This window comes from Helicoverpa zea, chromosome 19 (genome assembly GCF_022581195.2).
Source record: "Helicoverpa zea isolate HzStark_Cry1AcR chromosome 19, ilHelZeax1.1, whole genome shotgun sequence".
NCBI classification, from domain to species: Eukaryota; Metazoa; Arthropoda; class Insecta; order Lepidoptera; family Noctuidae; genus Helicoverpa; species Helicoverpa zea.
In genome coordinates this window covers 7,330,792-7,352,533 of record NC_061470.1, presented here as the reverse complement: position 1 = coordinate 7,352,533, position 21,742 = coordinate 7,330,792, and the positions used below count along the sequence as shown (strand labels likewise).

Here is a 21,742-nt window from a genome sequence, read left to right as displayed (position 1 = left end):
AATGTGCTTATTACGCAACCACGTTCTAAAATGTCGACTCTGATAAAGTGCGTTTTCGCAACAAATGTAATTTAATCAATTTATAAATCCTACGTAGCAGTTGTGCAGTGGAAAGTCAATTTAAATTTCAAGTTGATTTTTATTCTCTTCATATTACACAATGAAATTTAGAATTACTATACACTGATAGTGACCGAATAAAGTTTTTTAATACAAATAATATATTTTTATAAATCCGAAGTTACTTTCCTGAAACAGTTTTATAGAACACATTTTATATTCCTTGTGAAATATGAAGCGATGGAAATTGCAAAAGGATTGGAACTATGATTATTATAACAGTATTGTTAACGGCTATTTTCCTAAGTAGCGGTGTTATGAGACTTAATAATTTATTTTAAAATGTGGGCCGCCACACTGCCCTAATAATAATCAGTAGTGATTGAGAAATTGGGTGAAATATAAAAAATGAACTTTGATCTGTGTTTTAATATTTTATTTAGCTGATAAAAACTTAATTAGTGTTTACGATTAATGAATGCCTTGCTATTTATCTCAATACGTTCAAAGGCAACATTAAATTATAGGACAATACATTAGAAATTATCAGTCTATAAGTTAGTTACAATTCATTACAATAAATTAATTAGGCGATAGTCACGTTATGGTGCATTTTGAGATAGTAGAGCTGCGCCTGCGACTCCAGTTCTTGCAGAGACTTCACTACTGGTGCCATCTGGGTCACGTGATCCTATAAATGGCGGGAACAAATCAACCACCCATAACTTTTCCAAAAAAACTACACTACTACCTTGAAAGTGTCTATACATTTCGGGCACCTATACTCTATTTAAAATAACATTAGAAATTTAAGTAAACCTTCTTTACTGTTTGTTCCACCGATTTTGACTTCTATTCCTTAGACAAAAGTACGGAATTGAAAGCAAAATAGTGGTTACAATACCAAGTATTTACTGCAGCCGCCATTAATCATACTACTAACGCAATGGAAGTCAAAATCGGTTGAACAAACAGTAAAAAAGGTTTACTTAAATTTCTAATGTTATTTTGAATGGAGTATAAGTAAATATAACTTACATCTATAGTCAGTCAGAGTGCAACTCATAAACAAACTAACATTTGCATTTACAATGGTTAAGTTAGTTAGGATGTTACCTGGTATCCAGTGCCGGTCTGTAGCCTCTTCTGTCCGTAAGTGACCTTGCCGTCAAACTCATTGGCAGGCACCTTCATGTCGTTGCTGATCTGCTGGATCGTGATCGTCAGGTGATCCTCGATGTCGGCCAGATACTGAGAAAGATTTATATAAGTTGGGGGTAAAATGTATTTAAGAAAACCTCAATATTTAGGCATGAAAAAAAAATAGAATCCTCCCTTCGAGATATGTCGATGACCGTACTTTCTGATAAGACGATGAGGAAACTTCCTATCTTTTAAGTGGAACTACAACCATGCTATTACAAAGGTACTTTGTATTATTCAGGATATCACAAAATGCAGGACTATTCTTTACATCAGTGTTCTTTAAGTTCAACGTTCATGAAATTCGGCAACATTCACACTTCCCCCTCCACTACAGAAATAAACAGAAGAGTTTCCATAATAGAGGAGTTACGACTTTACCTGTGGCTCGTTGTACCACATGCAGCAGCCGCGAGGATGGTCGTCCGTCAGGTTGGTGTTCCAGCAGTTGCGGCCGCGAGACGAGCACCACTCGCCGTGGTACCATACCTGCAAGTAAATAACAATAGTAGCTTTGCCTCGATATATAGAACAGCGAAGAGCTTCGAAAATAATCGACACAAGAAAGTTAATGCGAAAATTATTTCAATTTTGTTTGCTGCGTCCACTACGTCTACGGATCAGTCGTTGGAATCAGGACTAAATAACGTAAAAAAATCACAAAAGCGTTGAAACACGCAGTTGAGTGAGTTTCTTTCGACGTGTCTGACAGAAATCCTTACATTTTTGGACTAGAATGTGAAAAGTCGATTACCTTCTCCGGCACGGTGGAGACAAGACTGATAGCGAGCCCCATACGCTCCGCACGTCCTACACGACCAATACGATGCACGTAGTTTGACTTCTCGTCGGGCAGAGTTACGTTGATCACTAAATAAAGAGTATTGTTTTATCAATATAAGTTATCTGATTTACTGAAAAATAAACTATAATATGTATAGAATTATGCATACAGGAAAAATAAAGCATCATTGTCACGTGTTCGTTTACAAGGAATTTATATATTTCTAAATAATAAATTATATCTTATATAATTACAACTTTAATTTCAGGGAGAATTCTTATAAAAAATATGACTCCAATACTTACTAAACGGCAATCCAGAGATATCAATACCCCTAGCGGCTACATCGGTACAAATCAGGAACTTGACCTGGCTGGTCTTGAACTTCTCCAAGTTGCCCTTACGTTCCGCCGGTTTACGGTCACCGTGTAAACAGACGCAAGAGAACTCGTTGCCGTACGACTTTAGATAGCGTTCCAGATTGTCGCAGTCTAACTTTGTGCGGCAGAAGATTATGGCTCTGGAAAAAGACAAATCATGTTCAGTATTGAGGACCTGCATATACGAGTTCTAAATAATGTAAATATTAAAGATCAGGAACTGGGTATCTTTTCTGCTGCTATTCCCATAATAATTGTTAATATTACAAACCTATGAGTTTATGTGACCATACTACTAATTGGCCAATTAAAAAAGTCTTATTCCGTGAGCGCAGAGTAGTTCTCACAGGGTTAAAATCGCTGACAGGAGCCATGTGTAATAATTTTTCACGAAAATATCGAGGAGTAAGTATCACCTGTCCATCTTATGTTCCCTGATGGCGCGGATGCAGTACTCTCCCTTCAGTATCTTGACGGCCTCCGACAGCGTCTCGGGCGTGGTATTGCCGCTACGAATGTTGTCCTTAGAGTGCACGCCATCGGTCTGTACGTGCCTATAACAAGGATAGTTGCTGTTGTGAAATTTTCCCAAAATATATAACACAATTTCCCAAAAAAAAAAAAAGAATTCATTAAGAATTAAACAAAATAGTCAAATTGCCATTTTTAAGTCAACGCAACTAATTGAAGACAGCTCCAGCTCCAAAATTACATACTGAAATTAAAACCGCGAATCGCCCACACTGAAATCATGAAACAAAAGTCTTGTTCTTTTGAGCAATATATTTATTTATTTATTTATACAGCATGGAAGACTTACAGCAAGATAAAACACATTGTAATTATGAATGGTAATCGGATAGCCAATAACAAGTCCTCACGTTTAACACTAGAGTATAAAAATAACCATGAACTACAAATTTGAAAAAATAAGAATACTAAATTACTAAGGAACAGTACTTACTACTTAGTAATATAATAAAAGCGCATAAAAAACTATGTGATTACTCCACATCGTTGTTTCTGAAAAACTCAAGACTCAGGCGCCGCCTGGCCGTGACTATACTAGTATTAAACAAATCAATATCATGCTGTTTACTTAACTTATTTAAGTTTCTGCTTGCACGCACAATACAAGAATTTTTCCTATAGTTTGTTGATGCAAATGGCACAGAAATAGGTGGATTATATCGGGTTCTGGATGGGATATTAAAACTAAATTTCGATAAAAGTTCAGGGCAATTAATGTCATTTTTGAACATTTTTAATAGTAGTATGCAGTCAGAGATCTCACGACGAATTGACAGAGGTAGTAAATGATACTTTTTACAAAGATCAAGGTAATTTTCGGAATTATATGGAACTTTCTGATGGAAACATAAAAATTTTAAGAACCTTTTTTGGATATTTTCAATTCTATCAATATATTTTTGGTAACAAGGATTCCAAATTTCTGACGCATACTCTAACTGGCTTCGAACAAAGGTACAATATAATATTTTTAAGGTTTTTGCATTTTTAAAGATTTAGAGACCCTCATTATAAATCCCAGAGATTTAGTCGCTTTAGAGACAATAGTATCCACATGTGTTTCAAACAAGAGTTTACAGTCATGGTGTACACCTAGATCACGAATGGAGCTCACTCTGGGCAAAGGCTGACCACCCAAAGTGTAACTCATTTCGATTACTGAACGTTTACGTGAATATGTCACCACCGAACATTTGGCAGGATTAAGGTCTAACCTACTTCTCCGACAATATTCCTCCAGTCTCCTCAGATCAGCCTGAAGTTTGATCATATCCTCGGTTGATGAAATAGCTGAGTAAATTTTCATGTCATCAGCAAAACACAAAAGTTTCGATGACATCAGACATGAATCGATATCGTTAACATATGCAACAAATAACAACGGACCAAGCAAGGAGCCTTGAGGACATCCGCTAGGGATAGGAACCCAACTCGAAATATAGTTATTTAGTACCACAGCTTGTGACCTATTATCCAAGTACGAGGAGAACCATCTAAGTAGGTCACCGTGAACACCCATATTATTTAATTTCGATAGCAAAATTCTGTGATCAATTCTGTCAAAGGCCTTACTATAGTCTGTATAGACTACATCCACTTTGCCACCCTTGTCCTTGTCCAATATAATTATGAAACTTGCAAATGCAATAGTTACAAGTTGGTAATCATTCTCTCTGCTAGTAAAGTTGTGTGCAAGGATATTTTTTAATCTTATTTTAGCTAGTTTTTTCTATTCTATAGATGCTTATACTGGGTACTCACTTGCGCAGGGTCTCCCATAGACGATCCTTCTGCGGGTCGACGTTGACGACCACGTGATGCACGGTCTCGGGCACCGCGTCCTCACCCTTCAGGTCCACCCACGTAGGGAAGTGCATTAACTTCTCCTATAACAAAAAAATAATATAGTAGTTTTTGCACAACTTTATAATCTATCTATACTAAGAGGAAAACTTTGTTTGCAATAGATAAACTCAAAAACTATTGGACCGATTTTCAAAATTCTTTCACCATTAGGGAATAACATTATTTGCGAGTAACATAGGACATAGGCTAAATTTTATGCAGGTACGGGCAGTAGTTGAAGTCGGGTAGAAAACGGAACGGTTTCCAAAAACAAAAACTTAACTTACCGCCATTTTCTTGACCTCAAAAGCGTGTAAAGTAGCGGAGCAGACAACCATCTGCAGTCGTCTACCATCGGAGGTGATCTTGGGTATCTGCCGGTGCAGGCGCTCGATGAGCTCGCCATACCCAGCCTTGAGGAGACCATCCGCCTCGTCCAGGACGAAGAAACGACAGTGTGTCAGGGCTAGGTAACCTGAAGGTGGATGTAAGAAACTTGAGCTATAGAGTAGTGAATAGTGATAGATGAATTACGATCTATTACTAATACTTCTCTATTAAAACAATATATTTTTAAGAGTTAGAAGGTTTTAAAACTAGTCCATCGGATTGTTAACTTCTGGCAGATTATAAACTCAACTCAATGTCGTATATGAAGTATAAGAGAAGGGCTCTCGAGAGCGCGATGCTTTGAAGCTACATACGGCTGTCCCACGTGGCAGAGAAAGAACGAGGTTTGTCTCTGTACCTGTATCTTAAAATCCTTACCTCCTTGGATAAGATCCTCCAACCGGCCAGGAGTGCCCACAACAATATCAATACCAGCATTGAGCGCATTGATTTGATCCTTCACGTTGATACCGCCCACTACTAGCAGCTCGCGAACCTTTGGGTTGTCCAGGTACTTCTTGAACTTTGTTATCTGATTGCAGGTCTGCTCTGCCAACTCTCTGGAAGGCTATTCAGAAAAAAGAAAACTGTGAACATCTGTAGAATGGTGAGATCGCCCAACATGCAGTTTTAAAAACGAGCTTACACACGCGTTTCAATCGCCTAGTCTGGAACCACTACTAGCGCTTTGCAGTGTGGTCATAAGGATTGTAAAGGAGCTAAAGCTAGGGTCAAAATATTTTCGTCTTTTATTTTATGAGCTGCTAAGAATAAAATAAGAGATTTTTATAAGTATGCATTCTAAATTCTGTAGGTACTTCATCAAAAAAATCTCATGCTCCTCATCCTCCAAGCCTTTTTTCCCAACTATGTTGGGGTCGGCTTCCAGTCTAAATATGTCCATCAGGATTGAGGAGCCACTTTTTGTATCTTAATGAAATTTTGTACTTATTTAGTAGTAAGTTAAAAAGTATTGTAGGCTCAATCTTGGAATTTGTAGTATAATAGTTCAAAAGTTATATGAACACAAAGGTGGCTCCTCAATCTAAATATTTGGACTGAGGAGCCACGTTGGAACACAGAAAGTATACGATGTAAATTCTTGAAAATTTTGTATGATTTAGTAGTAATTGAGCGCAATGCGTACTAAAAATTTAATTCCAGTATCTTTAATATTTAAGAAGATACAATACTTTGAATGTGGCACCTTAACCCATACAATGAAAGTGTGAATTCCCATGAATCGTAAGTGGCAAATTCAAATTACACCCCATAAACATTTAGTAGTAAGTGTGTCTGAATTTGTAGTACATAAACAAAGTAGTAAAACTGTGTGAATTTTGTAAAAATACGTATTTTAAGTGGCTCCTCAATCCTGACGTTTCTGAAATGAGAAAATGCTTGGGTTACCTGAAATTGGAATGGAATTAAAAAAATAAAGACACTAACATTTAGTATACATTTCTACTAAATATACATGCACAAATGAAAATTGTATGTATTCAATATCTGATAAAAAATCATCTTTTCCATTTTCCTTAGGACGTCGCCATTAAGGGTGACCATGTAATGTGAATAAAAATCAGGATAAATAGGTAGTTCTCAGCTTTGACGCCAATTTTTTTTTATATTCTTTATTATTTTTTATCTCTAATGATTTGTCGTCAATCGTCGTGCTGAGTTCCTCTGTATAATCTTATTCTCATTTATTACAGCTGACAATTTTACTAAATGTGCATGATTTTTCTAAAATGTTTTGATGCAGCAAAAATGTTCATCAATCAGTTATTAAATCTGCAGTATCAGTTTCCTGAAAATCACTTGGAAAACTTGCTATTAAAAACACCGACAAAGTTTCTACTAGGAATTAGTCCCAGAACAAGGTTTTAACAACTTTCTTAGCAATTCTCCAAAATTAAAATTAATAATAGATACGCATGTTTGGCAAACCCTTTTGATGCTAGTAATATATTCCAGCCATTAAAACCTTTTGAAACACACATAAAGTCCTTAAAGCCAAGATTTAACATAGGTGGCCGCTTTTTTTTGCAAAAGAGTGTATTTTAAATACCCTCAGTGGCAGTTGTGGAAAGTCTTTACCAATATAAATAAAATATGGCCTAACACAAGGTAGCTGCTATCAACCGTTAAGGAGTTCCCTAAACGCACTTTGTCTTCATTGTCAGGTCTGATATGGTACTCATAACATATTTTGGTGAAAAGATCTCGTCAATACGAAGCCAATGAGCCCAAACACTTGGCAGTTGCTATATACCGGTACGGTGTTCCCTTGATTTTCTGTCGCCTCCATCATCAGGTAAGATCCAAACCTTCATGGTCATATCACGAATAACCTGTTAGCTATGGGACAAAACTGCGAGCAGAAAGAAAAAAAAACCATATCGGTCCAGGCGTCTTCGAGTAAGCGAGTAACAAAAAAAATAACAAGTGACTTGAGAACCTGCTCCTTTTTTAAAAGTCGGTTACAACAACGCAGCGAATATCCGTTTCATATGTAATGCTGTCATTATTAAAAAAAATGCGAAGTATCGAATTTACGGACAATGAAAATCAAATCCATTGCCACTACGAAATACTAGGCAGTATGGTCGTAACACTTTAGCCTGCCCTGAGGGCAAAAAAAAACCATTGCAGGCGCGTTTTTTGAATTTGGAACATTACACCGCTCCAGCAATGTTGAATGGCAAAGCAAGTTTATTAAATACTTTATTAAGTAAGGTTATTAAATACTTTTGTATTTAATAATATTTTGTCATTCACGAGGCGGAATAGCCATAAATGCGTTTGTCTACAGAGGTTTCATAAAAAATTGGCGACAAAGCTGAGAACTACCTATTTATCCTGATTTTTATTCATATTACATGGTCACCCTTAATGGCGACGTCCTAAGGAAAATGGAAAAGATGATTTTTTATCAGATATATATACATACAATTTTCATTTATGCATGTATATTTAGTAGAAATTTATACTAAATGTTAGTGTCTTTATTTTTTTAATTCCATTCCGATTTCAGGTAACCCAAGCATTTTCTCATTTCAGAAACGTCAGGATTGAGGAGCCACTTAAAATACGTATTTTTACAAAATTCACACAGTTTTACTACTTTGTTTATGTACTACAAATTCAGACACACTTACTACTAAATGTTTATGGGGTGTAATTTGAATTTGCCACTTACGATTCATGGGAATTCACACTTTCATTGTATGGGTTAAGGTGCCACATTCAAAGTATTGTATCTTCTTAAATATTAAAGATACTGGAATTAAATTTTTAGTACGCATTGCGCTCAATTACTACTAAATCATACAAAATTTTCAAGAATTTACATCGTATACTTTCTGTGTTCCAACGTGGCTCCTCAGTCCAAATATTTAGATTGAGGAGCCACCTTTGTGTTCATATAACTTTTGAACTATTATACTACAAATTCCAAGATTGAGCCTACAATACTTTTTAACTTACTACTAAATAAGTACAAAATTTCATTAAGATACAAAAAGTGGCTCCTCAATCCTGATGGACATGTCTAAATGGATGTAGCTGAGTACCAGTGCTTACTGGCTTCTGACTACCTGTAACGACTGTCAAGGATGTTCAATGACAGCCGGCACCTACAGTTTAACGTGCCATCCGAAACATAGTCATCTCACTTAATCAAAAAAATGTTTCGTAAAAAAATCTTATCATCAGTGAATAATTAGCTATTTTTAAGTTACCCAAAACAATTTCAAACAAATAAACTTGTTTTGACATTATATACGACTAGCTTCTGCCAGCGGTTTCACCCGCATCCCGTGGGAACTACTTCCCGTACCGAGATAAAAAGTAGCCTATAGCCTTCTTCGATAAATGGATAGCCCATTTATCGAAGAAGGCTATAGGCTACTCTGAAATAAATTTTCAAATCGGACCAGTAGTTCCTGAGATTAGCGCGTTCAAACAAACAAACAAACTCTTCAGCTTTATAACATTAGTATAGATAAGATACACTTACCTCAATGATAATGGATCTTGGTGCATTGTTAGCGGGCGTGGCTTCGACCGCGCTGTCTGATGACACCACGTTTGGCTTCACGCGGTCTTTCGGCGCATTAATGATAGCTACGTAGTCCCCTGTTGGGGGGTACTAGAAGAAAAAAAAAATACTATAATAGGTTTAAGTATGACACATGTCATAAGAAGTATATTATCATTATTTCACTTTTAATGATATGCTTACATGATTGATTAATGATTATGAATCATACCCAAAAGGATTATGCAATATTGCAAAGCAAGGTATGAATTGTTGTCTTCTTGCGCCTGTACGACTGGCGCGAGGAGGCTCAGCGCCGGGGAGAAACCCCGTTGCCGCGGCAAGTTGTCGCGCAGCGGGCGGAGCTCCGGCGCGATCTCATGGTGGCCTGGAGGGAGCGACTATCGCAACCCAGTGCAGGGCACGCCACCATCGTGGCGGTAAGTCCCCTCTTTGAGGAGTGGCTCGGGAGGAGTCACGGCGCCCTCACGTACCGCATGACGCAGGTCCTCACCGGACACGGTTGTTTCGGGAGGTACCTGCACCGCATCGGTCGTGAGGAGGCGCCCGGGTGTCACCATTGTGCGGACAGCCCCGAGGACACGGTGGACCACACAGTCCAGGTGTGCCCCGCATGGGAGGGGCACCGCCGGGTCCTCGTCGAGGCTTTGGGCGGCGGCGACCTCTCGCGTCCGGCCCTGGTTCAGGCCATGGTCCGGGGCGAGAGGGAATGGGATGCCGTCGCCTCCTTCTGCGAAGCGGTCATGCTCGAGAAGGAGGAGGCGGAACGCCAGAGAGTCCGCACCTCTCATCCCGGCCGCCGCGCTGGACCAGGTAGACACCATGGGCGCCGGGTGTCGCGAGATGACTCCCGGCCACCGTAGGCGTGGGTCTGTGGGCGGTGAGTTCGGGTGGCTCATCGTCCCTCTGTCTTCCTAGACGACAGACCCGTGTCGACGGCGCGCGTTGTTCCACGCGCTCCTCAAAGAGACGTCAGCAACCCCAGCGGGGCCCAGCAGGGCCAAGGCCTGCCGGGGCTGCGGGTTGTTCGAAAGAGATACCGCGGCCCTGGTACATAAAAGGCCTATGACGGAACACGACGATTTTAGTCAGTAAGAGTCTGACACTCCCTCACCGCTGCTAACCCACAGCGGGAGGGGTCATTTGATGATTTTACGTCGATAAAAAAAAAAAAAAAAAAAAAAAAAAAAGGTATGAATTGTTGTGACAACAAAAAATACAACACATAATTCTTATTGAATAAAAGATTCAGGGTTTCACTATATCATTACAACATACTTCTTTTGATGCACCCATAGGTATAAGTATGGTTATGGAATACACATTGCATCTGGACTAGATAATAAACCTAGAAATTACCCTGTTTTGTTGTTACAATAAATTATATTTTTTAAGCACCTTGAATGGCATCTTGCCGAAGTTAAAGCTCATCTCAGCATTCTTGAGCACCACAGCTGGGAAGTATGTGTCGCCTCGTCTCTCTGGTGACAAATTGAAGGCAACTCCTAGTGGCTCCCCATTCTTTGTGTAGCTGATATCTCCAGTGTTCAAGTTCAGTAGACATCCTTAAATAATAAAGAAAATGTTAGAAATTTGCCCTACCCTATCAAATCAGAACCCAGCACTGGGTTAAGCTCACCGTCATACATAATCTCTCTGTTCTTTAGTGTGTCAAAATGTATCTATGTGTGCAATAAAGAATTATAAGTAAAAATTACTACTTTTTATTAAAAGGTTTATAAAGCACTAAATCAGGGACTTTTTCTTACCCTAAATTCTAAGCACCTCACAAAATATTGCAATAAGGTAATTCTATACAAAATTGGCTCAATCCAAACTAATATTATAAATGCGAAAGTAACTCTGTCTGTCTGTCTGTCTGTCTTTCTGTCTGTCTGTCTGTCTTTTCTTCACGCCTAAACTACTGAACCGATTTGTGTGAAATTTGGTACAGACATAGTTTGAAACTTGAGAAAGGACATAGGATAGTTTTTATTACAAAAAAAAATAAAAATAAAATTATTCCGGACATATAGCGCCATCTATTGGTCAAATCAAAAATCTGCTGGTAGTCACTATTCCACGCGAACGAAGTTGCGGGCAAAAGCTAGTATTTAATAAATTATCATAAAGCTCCCTTAATACCCTAAGATCACAATTGTACTCAAATTATAAATGGGTAATTTCTTAATATGGAGCCTATTTTTATTTAGATCATGCTTACCGCATGTAACATAATATTATCAAACAAATGAAAGTGTCATACCTATTACATCATTCATTCCATATGGTGCACCATAGTCATCAAAGTTTTTGGCATTTGACTTCTTGCCTGTGCCTCCAAAACCAAAACCAAGGCGGTCTGTACCAAGATCCAGTCTTGCCTTAAAATATTAAGGATATTAAAATGTTAATATTTTGAAATATTGTGCAATTTAACTGAAAATCATCGGTATGTGGGGGAAATATGAACTTTAAACAATTGAATTTAGAATTTGTTGATGATGAGATGTTCTTTAGTTTTATTTTCATGTTTTGTTGTGAATATTAACTTACCGCCTGTGTGGACCAGCCTACACGGCAAAGACCCTCATCGGTCACAGTGGCTTCATAGTAATAGGCTCCCTTGCTATGTACGCCCTTAGTGGCCCTGCAGCCATGCCAGCCCTTCTGATCTCGGGACTGGCACCTCAGACCATCCGGCGTTACAGCCAGCGCGTCTGTGCGGTCAAAGAACGACATCGTCCATTCTGACGAAACTGTCTGTATAATCTTACTCGTCTTCCCCTCTTGTAGATCTTTTAAAGTTTCCCATACTATCTGCAGAATGGGCAAACAGAAGGCGCCAGTCTTTCCGCTGCCAGTCTCAGCAGCCATAAGCACGTCACCACCGCCTAAGATGAGCGGTATGGCTTCAGCCTGGACATCTGTTGGTAGTGTCCAGTCCATCTCCTCGATGGCCTTCCCCAGCTCGGGGAGGACACCGAACTCTTCGAATGCCGTCATTACTCTAGGTATTTACTTTATTATAACACTTTTAGAAATTGTACACTTCGAATAAAATTTCTGCCGCTACCGATTAGGATCACACCGAATTGACAGAAATGCCAATTGCCAATATTTATTGCACCACTGACATTGTCAAACAAGTTGAATGTCAGACCGACATCCGACAGCAGACGCTTGCTAAAACGTAGTGATTATATACTCTCTGACGCTTGCAAGACGCCAGCTGAAAACTTTAATTTCCTTTTGTTTTTCTTGCGAATAGAAGGAATATTCTTTAATCAGTGCGGCTTTGAAAATTTTCATTTGATTGTGACAAAGTCGTTTATAAAAACGATAAAAAATTTACAGCTCTCACCTCTAACACCATTTACTATTGTCTGTCAAGTCAGTCAATTGCATAGATATAATATTACTAAACAAGATTGCGCACGCTCAAAATATATATTTACGAAAATGAACTCTATTCTAACGCAATAAGGTACTAAATTGGTTGCATAATACACAGAGGCAAATCCGAGCCGAGAGGGATAGTTCGAACGGAGGCTGTTTGTCTCTTTCTAACACCTTGCCAGCATAAAAAAATGTTGTGATCAAAAGTTTTGTCTTCCCAAAAAACAATTGAATCACTTATATTTTTATTTTATTTTAACAATTGTAAGTCAACAAATTAATAACAATCGCATTAATTTATTCGTATTTATTATTAAAACCTAAACAACATAAATTTTTATTTTGCTTTTTTTTATTTTCTAGCGGTAACCCTGAACATTCTTGGCGCGTAATCAGCATTTAAAATTTTGTTTATATTTTTTTGTATTAAATCAATTTAAACTATTAAAATGGTGAAAAAGTGTTGCGTTTCTACTTGCAAAAGTGAATCCTATGGTGGTTGCAATATATCGTTCCACAGGTTAGCTAATAATAACATTTTCGTAAATCAAACAACTAGGGTGCCCATGAATTCTTGTAATGAGTCAAAATAAGGGTGATGGATTTTAAAACTGTTGTACTATTGTTATAGCTTCCCAAAAAATGAAGAAAGGCGACATAAACGGCTCAGCAGTCTATGTGTGAAGCAAAAATACAAAATAAAACAGTCTTCACTTCGAATCTTCCTGCTTTTATACTGCTAATTCCCGCTAATTATTAAAAGCCTATATTAGTATTTTAAGGTCACAAACTGCGTAAGTTTAAATTTCAATACCAATCTGTGTTTAATAATCTTAGCAAATTCGGATTTGTCTCACATAGCTTAATCTCATAGTCACCCTATTAGAAAGGGACAGACGGCCTCCGTACTAACTGTTTCACTCGGCTCGTTTTTTGGGTAAAGGTGCGCAGTCCTGTTTACTATATTATGTCTATGGTCAATTGTCAAATGATTTTATAACCTCATTTTCTCAACATAAACAGAATGTTCTGATTCCAGAAAAATGGAGCTAGAGCTACTCCAGGGTTCGAAACCAAAGAATCCAGCAAATCTCTCGTCTACTGGAAAAGTACTCATATACGTAACTGGAGGCCTAGCGGTTGGTGTCAGTATTATTTGCATACCGTTTACAGCTCCAGCGCTGAGAAAAGTATGTTTGCCTTACGTTCCTGCTACCACCGAACAACTCCTTGGTGTTACCAAAGCTCTGACAGGTCGTAGTGGTAAACTGTTGGATGTAGGGTCGGGTGATGGAAGGATTGTATTCACAGCTGCTAAACTAGGATTTCAAGCAGATGGAGTAGAATTAAATCCATGGCTCGTATACTATTCCCGAATCGCATCATTATTGAATCCAGAGTGCAGAAGCAGCAAGTTTTACCGGCGTGATTTATGGAAGTTTGACTTAAAACCCTACAACAATATAGTCATATTTGGTGTTGAACAGATGATGACAGACTTTGAGAAGAAGTTGCTTGCAGAAACTAACTCTGACACTGTCATAGTAGCTTGCCGATTTCCCCTGCCTAACATGATTCCTGTGGAAACTATTGGAAGTGGTGTAGACACAGTTTGGAAATATGTAGTGAAAAGATAAACCAAAATATAACTGATATATTTTATTAAATTTTAGCTTAGTCTTTAAATCAATATACACTGTTGTTTTTACACATAACTTATTTTTATTACTAAAAGCGACCACTTCTTTTCCTGCCTGTGTATTTTGTATCAGGCTTGGTGTCTTTGCCTTGTTTCCTTCTCCTTTCTTTTTTCTCTATGATCCAGGATCTTGAGTTTTTAAGTGGCTTTCCTCTAATGTTTCTTGTAGCTTCTCTTTTAGCATACTTCACCTGGAGATTATTGTCTGCCTCATCTGTACCTAAAATAAGATTTAGATTCAGCATATTAATTTCTTCAATATTACTATAAACAAATTTGATTGGCACATAACTCTTTGATAGTTACCTAGTGCTTGAGGTAATGGAGCAGATCCTCCAGTCATTAAAACCAAGAAGAACTTCTTGGCTTTGGCAGAATTAGGAAAGTCTACAACAACACCTCCATAGAAGCCAGCCTTCATGGCCTGAGAAGTGACAAGGTCCATTTGACTCTCATTCTCTGGGTAGAACTGGAATACTGCTCTGGCTGATCTGGACTGCAATTAAATTATATTTTTAAAATTTTACTAGTAAAGTAAAAATATTTTTTTAACAAATTGTAATGTATTTTGACTTACTAAAGAGGCATAAAGAGAACTAAAGAACTGATGAAGCCTCTTGACAGGATTGTGAGACTTCTTATCAGCATTGAAGAGCCACTGCAAGGCTGACACAGAAACTGCACCATCAAAACAGCCAGCTCTGAATGGTACTCCTTCACCCATGTCTGATAGCACTAGATCACCTTCTGTCTCTCTTTCTTTAGCTACATCTGCAATAACATAAAGTTAAGTTATGAAGATATGACAATATAGTGATTATGTAGTTTCAATTTATTTTCAAAATTACCTAACATTGCAGGTGATATATCCATGCCAATCCACATGTGTCCATTTTCTTCTAACACTGTTCCAGACAGGCCGGAACCGCATCCTATGTCTAGAAGAAGGCATGGAGTATCTTCAGGTAGCAATAGTAACTCTATGCAGCGTTCTGTCATCTGTGCCTGGATATCAATAATACGCGAACTGAAAACATATATCAACAAAAGTTTTCTTTATCCAATCCCCATATAACCGATATATTGTTATTGACAGATGTCGATTGTAGACAAAACTCACTTTTGTGTGTATTTTCGGGCTTCATCTTCATTGTAGAACTAAAAAAATAAACATTGGATGAATAGGTAGTAAACAAAACATATTTTGTAATAGTTTTAATTTTTAAAAGTAGCCTTACAACTTCAGGTGGTGCTTGATGCTCTGGCCTCTTCGACATTTTAATTAAGTTAGTGTTTTAATGCCTTAATGTTTATTAATTAAAATAATAACAAAGCCACACGAGACTTAACCTCAAAAAAATGTTGGTGACACTGACATTGACATTTTCTTCTTAGACAGTTATTTTCTGAAAGTTGTTGGACATGCTTGGCAGGAAAAACCGTAACTTCTGTGGTTTTCAACCCCCGGCGCGAAAACGACGCTACGGAGTGTTTTTTTCAGAAAAGATAGCACCTCTAGTGATAATGTCAAAATCACCTGTTAGCATCGATTCTGGCGGGAACTTTAAATAAGCGCGGTTCAGGATTTTTTCAAAATTTGTTTTTATTAAACATTTGCTAGTTTTTTATGTAAAAGTTAATTAAAACAAAAGTGCTAGGTGTGGAAAACCGTGAAAATGGTGGGAAATGAGGGGGGCGGGGATAACCCGCCCACCTCACATAAACGTCCCCGGTCTGAGGCCGGAGGCGAAGGGACTGCGATGGACTGCTGTGGTGATGGCGGCGGCGGTGAGCGTACTGACTATTCACCATATATTAAACCAGATTATAAAAGACTATATCCAGAAAATGCACCTTATTTAGACTTTAAAGTGTTTATTGAAGCCACCAACAATAAGGATAGAATAGGAAATAAGAGCCCTATCTACCTTAACCACATATTTTCTAGCGAAATAAAAGGGGTGACGGCCATACAGCGCATTAATGCGAATAAAATAGCGGTAATATTCAAGCAATATAATACTGCTAATAATTTTATTAATAATACTGCTTTTCTTAACAAACATGATTTGAAAGCATTTATTCCGGCTGCGCAAATAGAAAAAACAGGTATAATCAGATTTGTACCAGCAAACATCTCTAACAAAGAATTATATACAAAACTGTCTTCAATCTATGAAATAATAGCTGTAAGAAGATTCACAAAGAAAGTTGGACAAGAGCGAGTACCACTACAAACAGTTAGCATAACTTTTCTATCAAATATTCTTCCAGACAATGTGCAATATGATCTATTTTCATACCGAGTATTTGAATATGTCCCCCCATTGTAGCAATGTTTTCGTTGCTTCAAATTTAACCATTCTGCTAGAATATGCAATGGTAAACAAAGATGTTCCATTTGTGGAGGTGAGCATTTATATAAAGTATGTGACAAACCAACAGAGATCTGCTGTGTCAATTGCAGTGGGCCTCATCTGGCAATATCTAGATTATGTCCAATTAAATTAAACAAAATTTTAGAAAAGAAAAATAAAATAACTTACGCAAGTGCAACAATGACAAAACAACAAATGACCGATATTTCACAATTTCCACCTCTTTCACCTCCAAAAATGAAACTAGTTGATAATGTAAATAAAACTGTAAATAAGTCTGTACATACATCTGTAAATAAGCCTGTTGTAAATAATACTGTACATAATGTAAATAAACCTAAAGAAGTCCCTAAGGTAGACATCAAAGCACAAATAGTTGCCAGCAATGATGTACTCATGGCCCTAGTGCAAACATTGGTGGAACTAGGTAATAAGGGAGATAATACGCCTACTACCATAAACAGTATAAAAGAAACTTTACTTAAAAATCTAAAGTAATGGATCCAAGTCACACAATATCTAAGCTACGTATTGCTCAGTATAACATACAGAGTGCCAATAGTAAGAAACCCTTATTAATTCAATTCTTAGAAAAACAAAATATTGACATTTGCTTACTTAACGAAACATGGTTTAAAGATCATAATTTTAGAATACCTGGATATAATATTTACAATCAAAATTCCAATAACGCTCATAATGGTGTAGCAATACTAATTAAGCCATACTTAAAGTACACAGTTTTAAACACTAGATTTTATGAAGGCATACAAACTGTTGCTTTGTCCTTATCTACTGTGCATGGTAGCTTAACTATTCTTTGTGTATACTGTCCTCCTTCTAGTGGACACCTACGAATCAATAGACTGCGTAATATAATTAATGATCTTCCAAAGCCCATCTTTATCAGCGGTGATTTTAATGCGCATCACATTGCATTTGGTTGTCTATCCACTAAGAGCAGAGGTCAGGATTTATTTAATATCATTGATGACTTGGATTTATGTATTTTGAATGATGGTAGTTTTACAACTGTTAATAACCCGAGACGAAATCCATCTGCAATTGATGTTAGCTTTGTTAGTGCTAACCTCGCATCAATATGCGAGTGGTCTGTTCATGATGATGCCATGGGTAGTTATCACTATCCAACAATAACAGAGATTACTCTACAAATAGATAAATATCAAATTAATGCCCCAGTTGATAGATTTATATATAAAAAAGCAGATTGGATAAAGTATAAAACTATTTCCAAAACAATATTCAATGATTTAGCCCTAAAATTGTATGATCCTATTTCAACCTATAATGATTTTTGTTCTCGATTAGATACTTTAAAAGAGATGACAATTCCTAAACTCACTAAATTAAATAATTTTAAAAGCAGGCCTCCAGCTCCTTGGTGGAATGACATTTGTGAAAAAAGTGTAATTGCCTCTTATAATGCATTAAAACTTTATAGAAGTGAGTCTACTATGGAGAATTATTTAGATTACAAAAGAAAAGATGCGCTTAAGAAAAGAACTATATCGGAACAAAGAGGAATAGGTTGGGATAACTTATGTAACACTTTTAATAGAACTACACCTATAAGTAAGATTTGGAATCATCTTAAAATGTTTAAAGGTATAAGAATTGGCAACAAATCATACAGTGATGAGTTTGTTTCTCCATTTCTAGATAAATTATCAGATAATAGTAATTTAAAAGATTCTGATTATTTAGGCAGTATTTTTGAATTAAATAATGACAATCTAAATTCAAAATTTTTATTACATCCTTTTACATGGTCAGAATTTAACATGAGTTTGATATCTCGGAGAGACACTACACCTGGTTTAGATGATTTTCCATATTGTATTATTAAAAATTTAGATGAATCTGCGCAAAAAATATTTCTTAATGTTCTTAATCTCCTTTGGCATTGTAAACGTATTCCACAGTCATGGAAAACACAATGTGTCATTCCAATACTCAAACCAGATAAACCTGCAAAGCTGGCCAGCTCTTATAGACCAATATCACTCTCCTCATGTCTAGGAAAAATATTTGAAAACATGATTAAAAATCGTTTAGATTGGTATATGGAATCTAACAGCATCATTCCACATGTTCAATATGGATTTCGTCGAGGACGAAGCTGTGCTGACAGCTTCACTTCTTTAATCTTTGACCTGAAACATGCAAAAGATAGAAAGTTAAACACTGTTTGTGTATTTCTAGATGTTCAAGGTGCATTTGACAGTTTAGATCCGACTATACTTGTAGAAGTTATGTCTAGGTTGGGCGTGCCTGGTCAGCTGTGTAAATGGATATATAACTTCTTAAAAAATAGAACAGTCTATGTAAGGCATAATAATACATTGTATGGTCCAAAATCTACGTCTAAAGGTACTATGCAGGGTGCTACACTATGTAAAGGAGATGGCCAAAAAAAAACCCAGAGTCGACAGGAACTTCATATGTATGATTGGATTCAGTATAATTTGTGGATTTTAAAAAGTATTTCAAAACATCTAAAAACCATGGGGTTCTCTTTTTATAACGTTTTTTCGATCAAGATTTTAGTTCACAAAAAAGTTTACTTTTACTGTTTGATGTTCGTTAGAAGTTGAATGCAGACTCGTGATTGGACCGTTTTACATTGCTAAGTCATTTGTTATATTTGACAATGTCACATGGCGCGATTTTCAAAGACAATTTCTCCAAAAACATTTCATAGCCAGTTGTGAAGGTTGCATGTAACTGCGAAACCTCTCCAAGTAGGTAAGGTCGGTGCTTAATCGTATCTGGAGTGGTTAAATACAAGACCTTTTAATCACCAGGCCAACTCTGAAACTATGGGGTTGTTACTAGTGGCTTGTATAATGTTAGTTTACTTTGCTTTTTTATGTCCCTTGATGTTAATAATCTTTAAAATCAACATATATTCAACATAACCTATTTTTGCGATAATATGAAATAGCTCCTATACCCCATGGATTTCAGTCTGGATTTTTTGGCACCATCAAAGGTCTATCATAAAGAACCTATTGGTAACCATTTCATTGCTGTCGATTCTGGGTTTTTTTTCTATGAAAATTTGGCCATCTCCTTTGTAAATAGTAATGTAGAAATTCTGCAGTTTGCAGATGATATTGTTCTGTACAGTAGTAATTATAATGTAGAAATTGCGATTGACAATATCAACAAAGCCCTGTCTGAACTATTCCACTATTATAATGATGTATTGCATTTAAAAATTAACCCGTCCAAAAGCAGTGTTATGATATTTGGAAATGAGAATACAACTTCAAAAGTAATTTATAATGGAGAAATTATAAATACAGTAAATTCAAAGAAATTTTTAGGCATAGTAATCGACAGAAAATTAACTTTCGAGGAACATATTAAATACATATCAAAGAATGCTCTAAAAGGCTTAAATATAATAAAATGTCTCGCAGGTGTTTCATGGGGGGCAGACCCGAAGATATTGTCAATTTTGTATAAAAGTATAGTTAGGAGTCATTTCGATTATAGTTCACTAGTGTATATAAATAGTACTCATGTAAATAAATTAGATCTCTTGCAGAACAGAGCTTTGAGAACAATTTCTGGTGCAATGTGCTCTACTCCCATAAGGGCCATGGAAGTAGAGACTAAATTGATGCCCTTAATTTTGAGACGTATTCTACTTGCAGGGAGATTCTGTCTTAAGCTAATTGCTGCAAATAACAAGAAAATAAAAAATAAAATTGTACCTTTTGGAAATACTAATTCTGGTAGACTAACAACAGGAGAGGAGCTCTTGAGTGGTAATTCCCCAACATTATCCAAAATATTGCTGGAAACAGAGAATAGTTTTACTGGTGTTAGAAAACAGTGCCCATAGCCATGTTACTCCTTCTCTTATCAGAGTATTACACATCCTATTAAAGTAATGCAAAATTCAATTAATAATAATTTTGAAATGTTGCAGTTTTTGGCAGAAAATAAGAATTTTTATGTTATTTATACTGATGGCAGTAAGGGGAATGATTATGTGCATGCTGCTATATACGATTCACATTCAAAATTCTCTCAAAGCTTTGTTCTGCACAATACTTGTAATATATTCACTGCAGAGGCATATGCGGTTTATAGGGCATTATTATATATTCGTCAGTTTGATCATTGTAAATACTTTTTGATTGTTTCTGATTCACTAAGCTTGATAAAATCTTTAACTAACCTTTCAATTTCATTTAAGTCTAATTATATTTTGTATTTTATCAAAGAAATAATTTATCAGTATTACCTTAAGCATATCGAAATTGCATTCCTGTGGGTACCATCTCACCGAGGCATCTCTGGCAATGAGATAGTTGATAAAACCGCATATGATGGTAATAATGCTGTTGATGTTAGAAATGCAATGGAAATTCCGATGACTGATTTCCTGCAATGTATTAATGAAAATGTACATAATTTATGGTTAGAAATGTGGAAGAAAGACCAAAACATCAAAGGGAAGTGGTATGGAAGTATTCAAGAAAGATTACCTGCTAGACCCTGGTACAATAGACTGAAAGAAGCCAGCCGAGACTTTATCACTACGTTAAATAGATTGCGCTTTGGCCATAATACTGCACCGTCACACCTTGCTAGACTTGGGATTATTACAAGTAATACATGCCCCCATTGTGAATCACAAGAAGGAACCATGGAGCATCTTATTTTTGACTGTCAAACCTTCTTACTTGACAGATTAGTGTTGGCTAGTGAACTGTGTGAACTGAAAATTAAGTTTGATTCTTCATCCCGCCCGCCGCCACTTGAACAGTTATTAAAAGACAAGAACACTTATAAACCCATATATAAATACATTAAAAATACTATCAAAACAATTTAAAAGTGTCGTGAAGTGAAGTGATAAAGTTTTAATGTGTAAAATATGACTTGACTTAAAGGTCTCAGTTACCAGGTCATAAAATTCCCAAAAAAAAAAAAAAAAAAACCTGTTAGCATTTATGTCATTTGTAAACA

At 36.7% G+C, this 21,742-nt stretch overlaps 3 protein-coding genes across 3 annotated transcripts; 1 reads left to right on the top strand and 2 right to left on the bottom strand.

Moving 5' to 3' along the window:
• Window positions 1-481: 481 nt before the first annotated feature.
• LOC124639440 (ATP-dependent RNA helicase Ddx1) lies at window positions 482-12,378 on the bottom strand. The gene is made up of 13 exons (XM_047176800.1): window positions 11,813-12,378; window positions 11,523-11,640; window positions 10,655-10,821; window positions 9,215-9,346; window positions 5,572-5,761; window positions 5,091-5,278; window positions 4,720-4,844; window positions 2,844-2,981; window positions 2,353-2,567; window positions 2,018-2,133; window positions 1,645-1,752; window positions 1,177-1,311; window positions 482-751 (listed from the first exon to the last, which is right to left on the bottom strand). The coding sequence occupies exons 1-13, from the start codon at window positions 12,260-12,262 to the stop codon at window positions 647-649; spliced, it is 2,187 nt and encodes a 728-aa protein (XP_047032756.1). The 5' UTR covers window positions 12,263-12,378; the 3' UTR covers window positions 482-646.
• Window positions 12,379-12,490: 112 nt separating this feature from the next.
• On the top strand, window positions 12,491-14,367 carry LOC124639443 (ATP synthase subunit C lysine N-methyltransferase). Its single transcript, XM_047176804.1, has 2 exons — window positions 12,491-12,653; window positions 13,632-14,367. Exon 2 carries the CDS (start codon window positions 13,699-13,701, stop codon window positions 14,290-14,292), a length of 594 nt encoding a protein of 197 aa, XP_047032760.1. The 5' UTR covers window positions 12,491-12,653; window positions 13,632-13,698; the 3' UTR covers window positions 14,293-14,367.
• LOC124639442 (probable 18S rRNA (guanine-N(7))-methyltransferase) lies at window positions 14,300-15,753 on the bottom strand. The gene is made up of 6 exons (XM_047176803.1): window positions 15,593-15,753; window positions 15,475-15,512; window positions 15,203-15,381; window positions 14,932-15,125; window positions 14,661-14,850; window positions 14,300-14,574 (listed from the first exon to the last, which is right to left on the bottom strand). Exons 1-6 carry the CDS (start codon window positions 15,629-15,631, stop codon window positions 14,384-14,386), a joined length of 831 nt encoding a protein of 276 aa, XP_047032759.1. The 5' UTR covers window positions 15,632-15,753; the 3' UTR covers window positions 14,300-14,383.
• Window positions 15,754-21,742: the final 5,989 nt, after the last annotated feature.

What these genes read in the sequence shown, in the direction of transcription:
- LOC124639443 (XM_047176804.1), top strand. Translation starts at nt 13,699, where the DNA reads ATGGAGCTAGAGCTACTCCAGGGTTCGAAACCAAAGAATCCAGCAAAT.
- LOC124639440 (XM_047176800.1), bottom strand. Translation starts at nt 12,262, where the DNA reads ATGACGGCATTCGAAGAGTTCGGTGTCCTCCCCGAGCTGGGGAAGGCC. An exon ending in TGGAATGAATGATGTAATAG is followed by an intron (nt 10,822 to 11,522) that starts GTATGACACTTT and finishes TTATTATTTAAG; the next exon opens with GATGTCTACTGAACTTGAAC. An exon ending in AGGGAACATAAGATGGACAG is followed by an intron (nt 2,568 to 2,843) that starts GTGATACTTACT and finishes GTCTTTTTCCAG; the next exon opens with AGCCATAATCTTCTGCCGCA.
- LOC124639442 (XM_047176803.1), bottom strand. Translation starts at nt 15,631, where the DNA reads ATGTCGAAGAGGCCAGAGCATCAAGCACCACCTGAAGTT. An exon ending in ATCAAGCACCACCTGAAGTT is followed by an intron (nt 15,513 to 15,592) that starts GTAAGGCTACTT and finishes TTATTTTTTTAG; the next exon opens with TTCTACAATGAAGATGAAGC. An exon ending in GTTCTCTTTATGCCTCTTTA is followed by an intron (nt 14,851 to 14,931) that starts GTAAGTCAAAAT and finishes ATTTAATTGCAG; the next exon opens with TCCAGATCAGCCAGAGCAGT.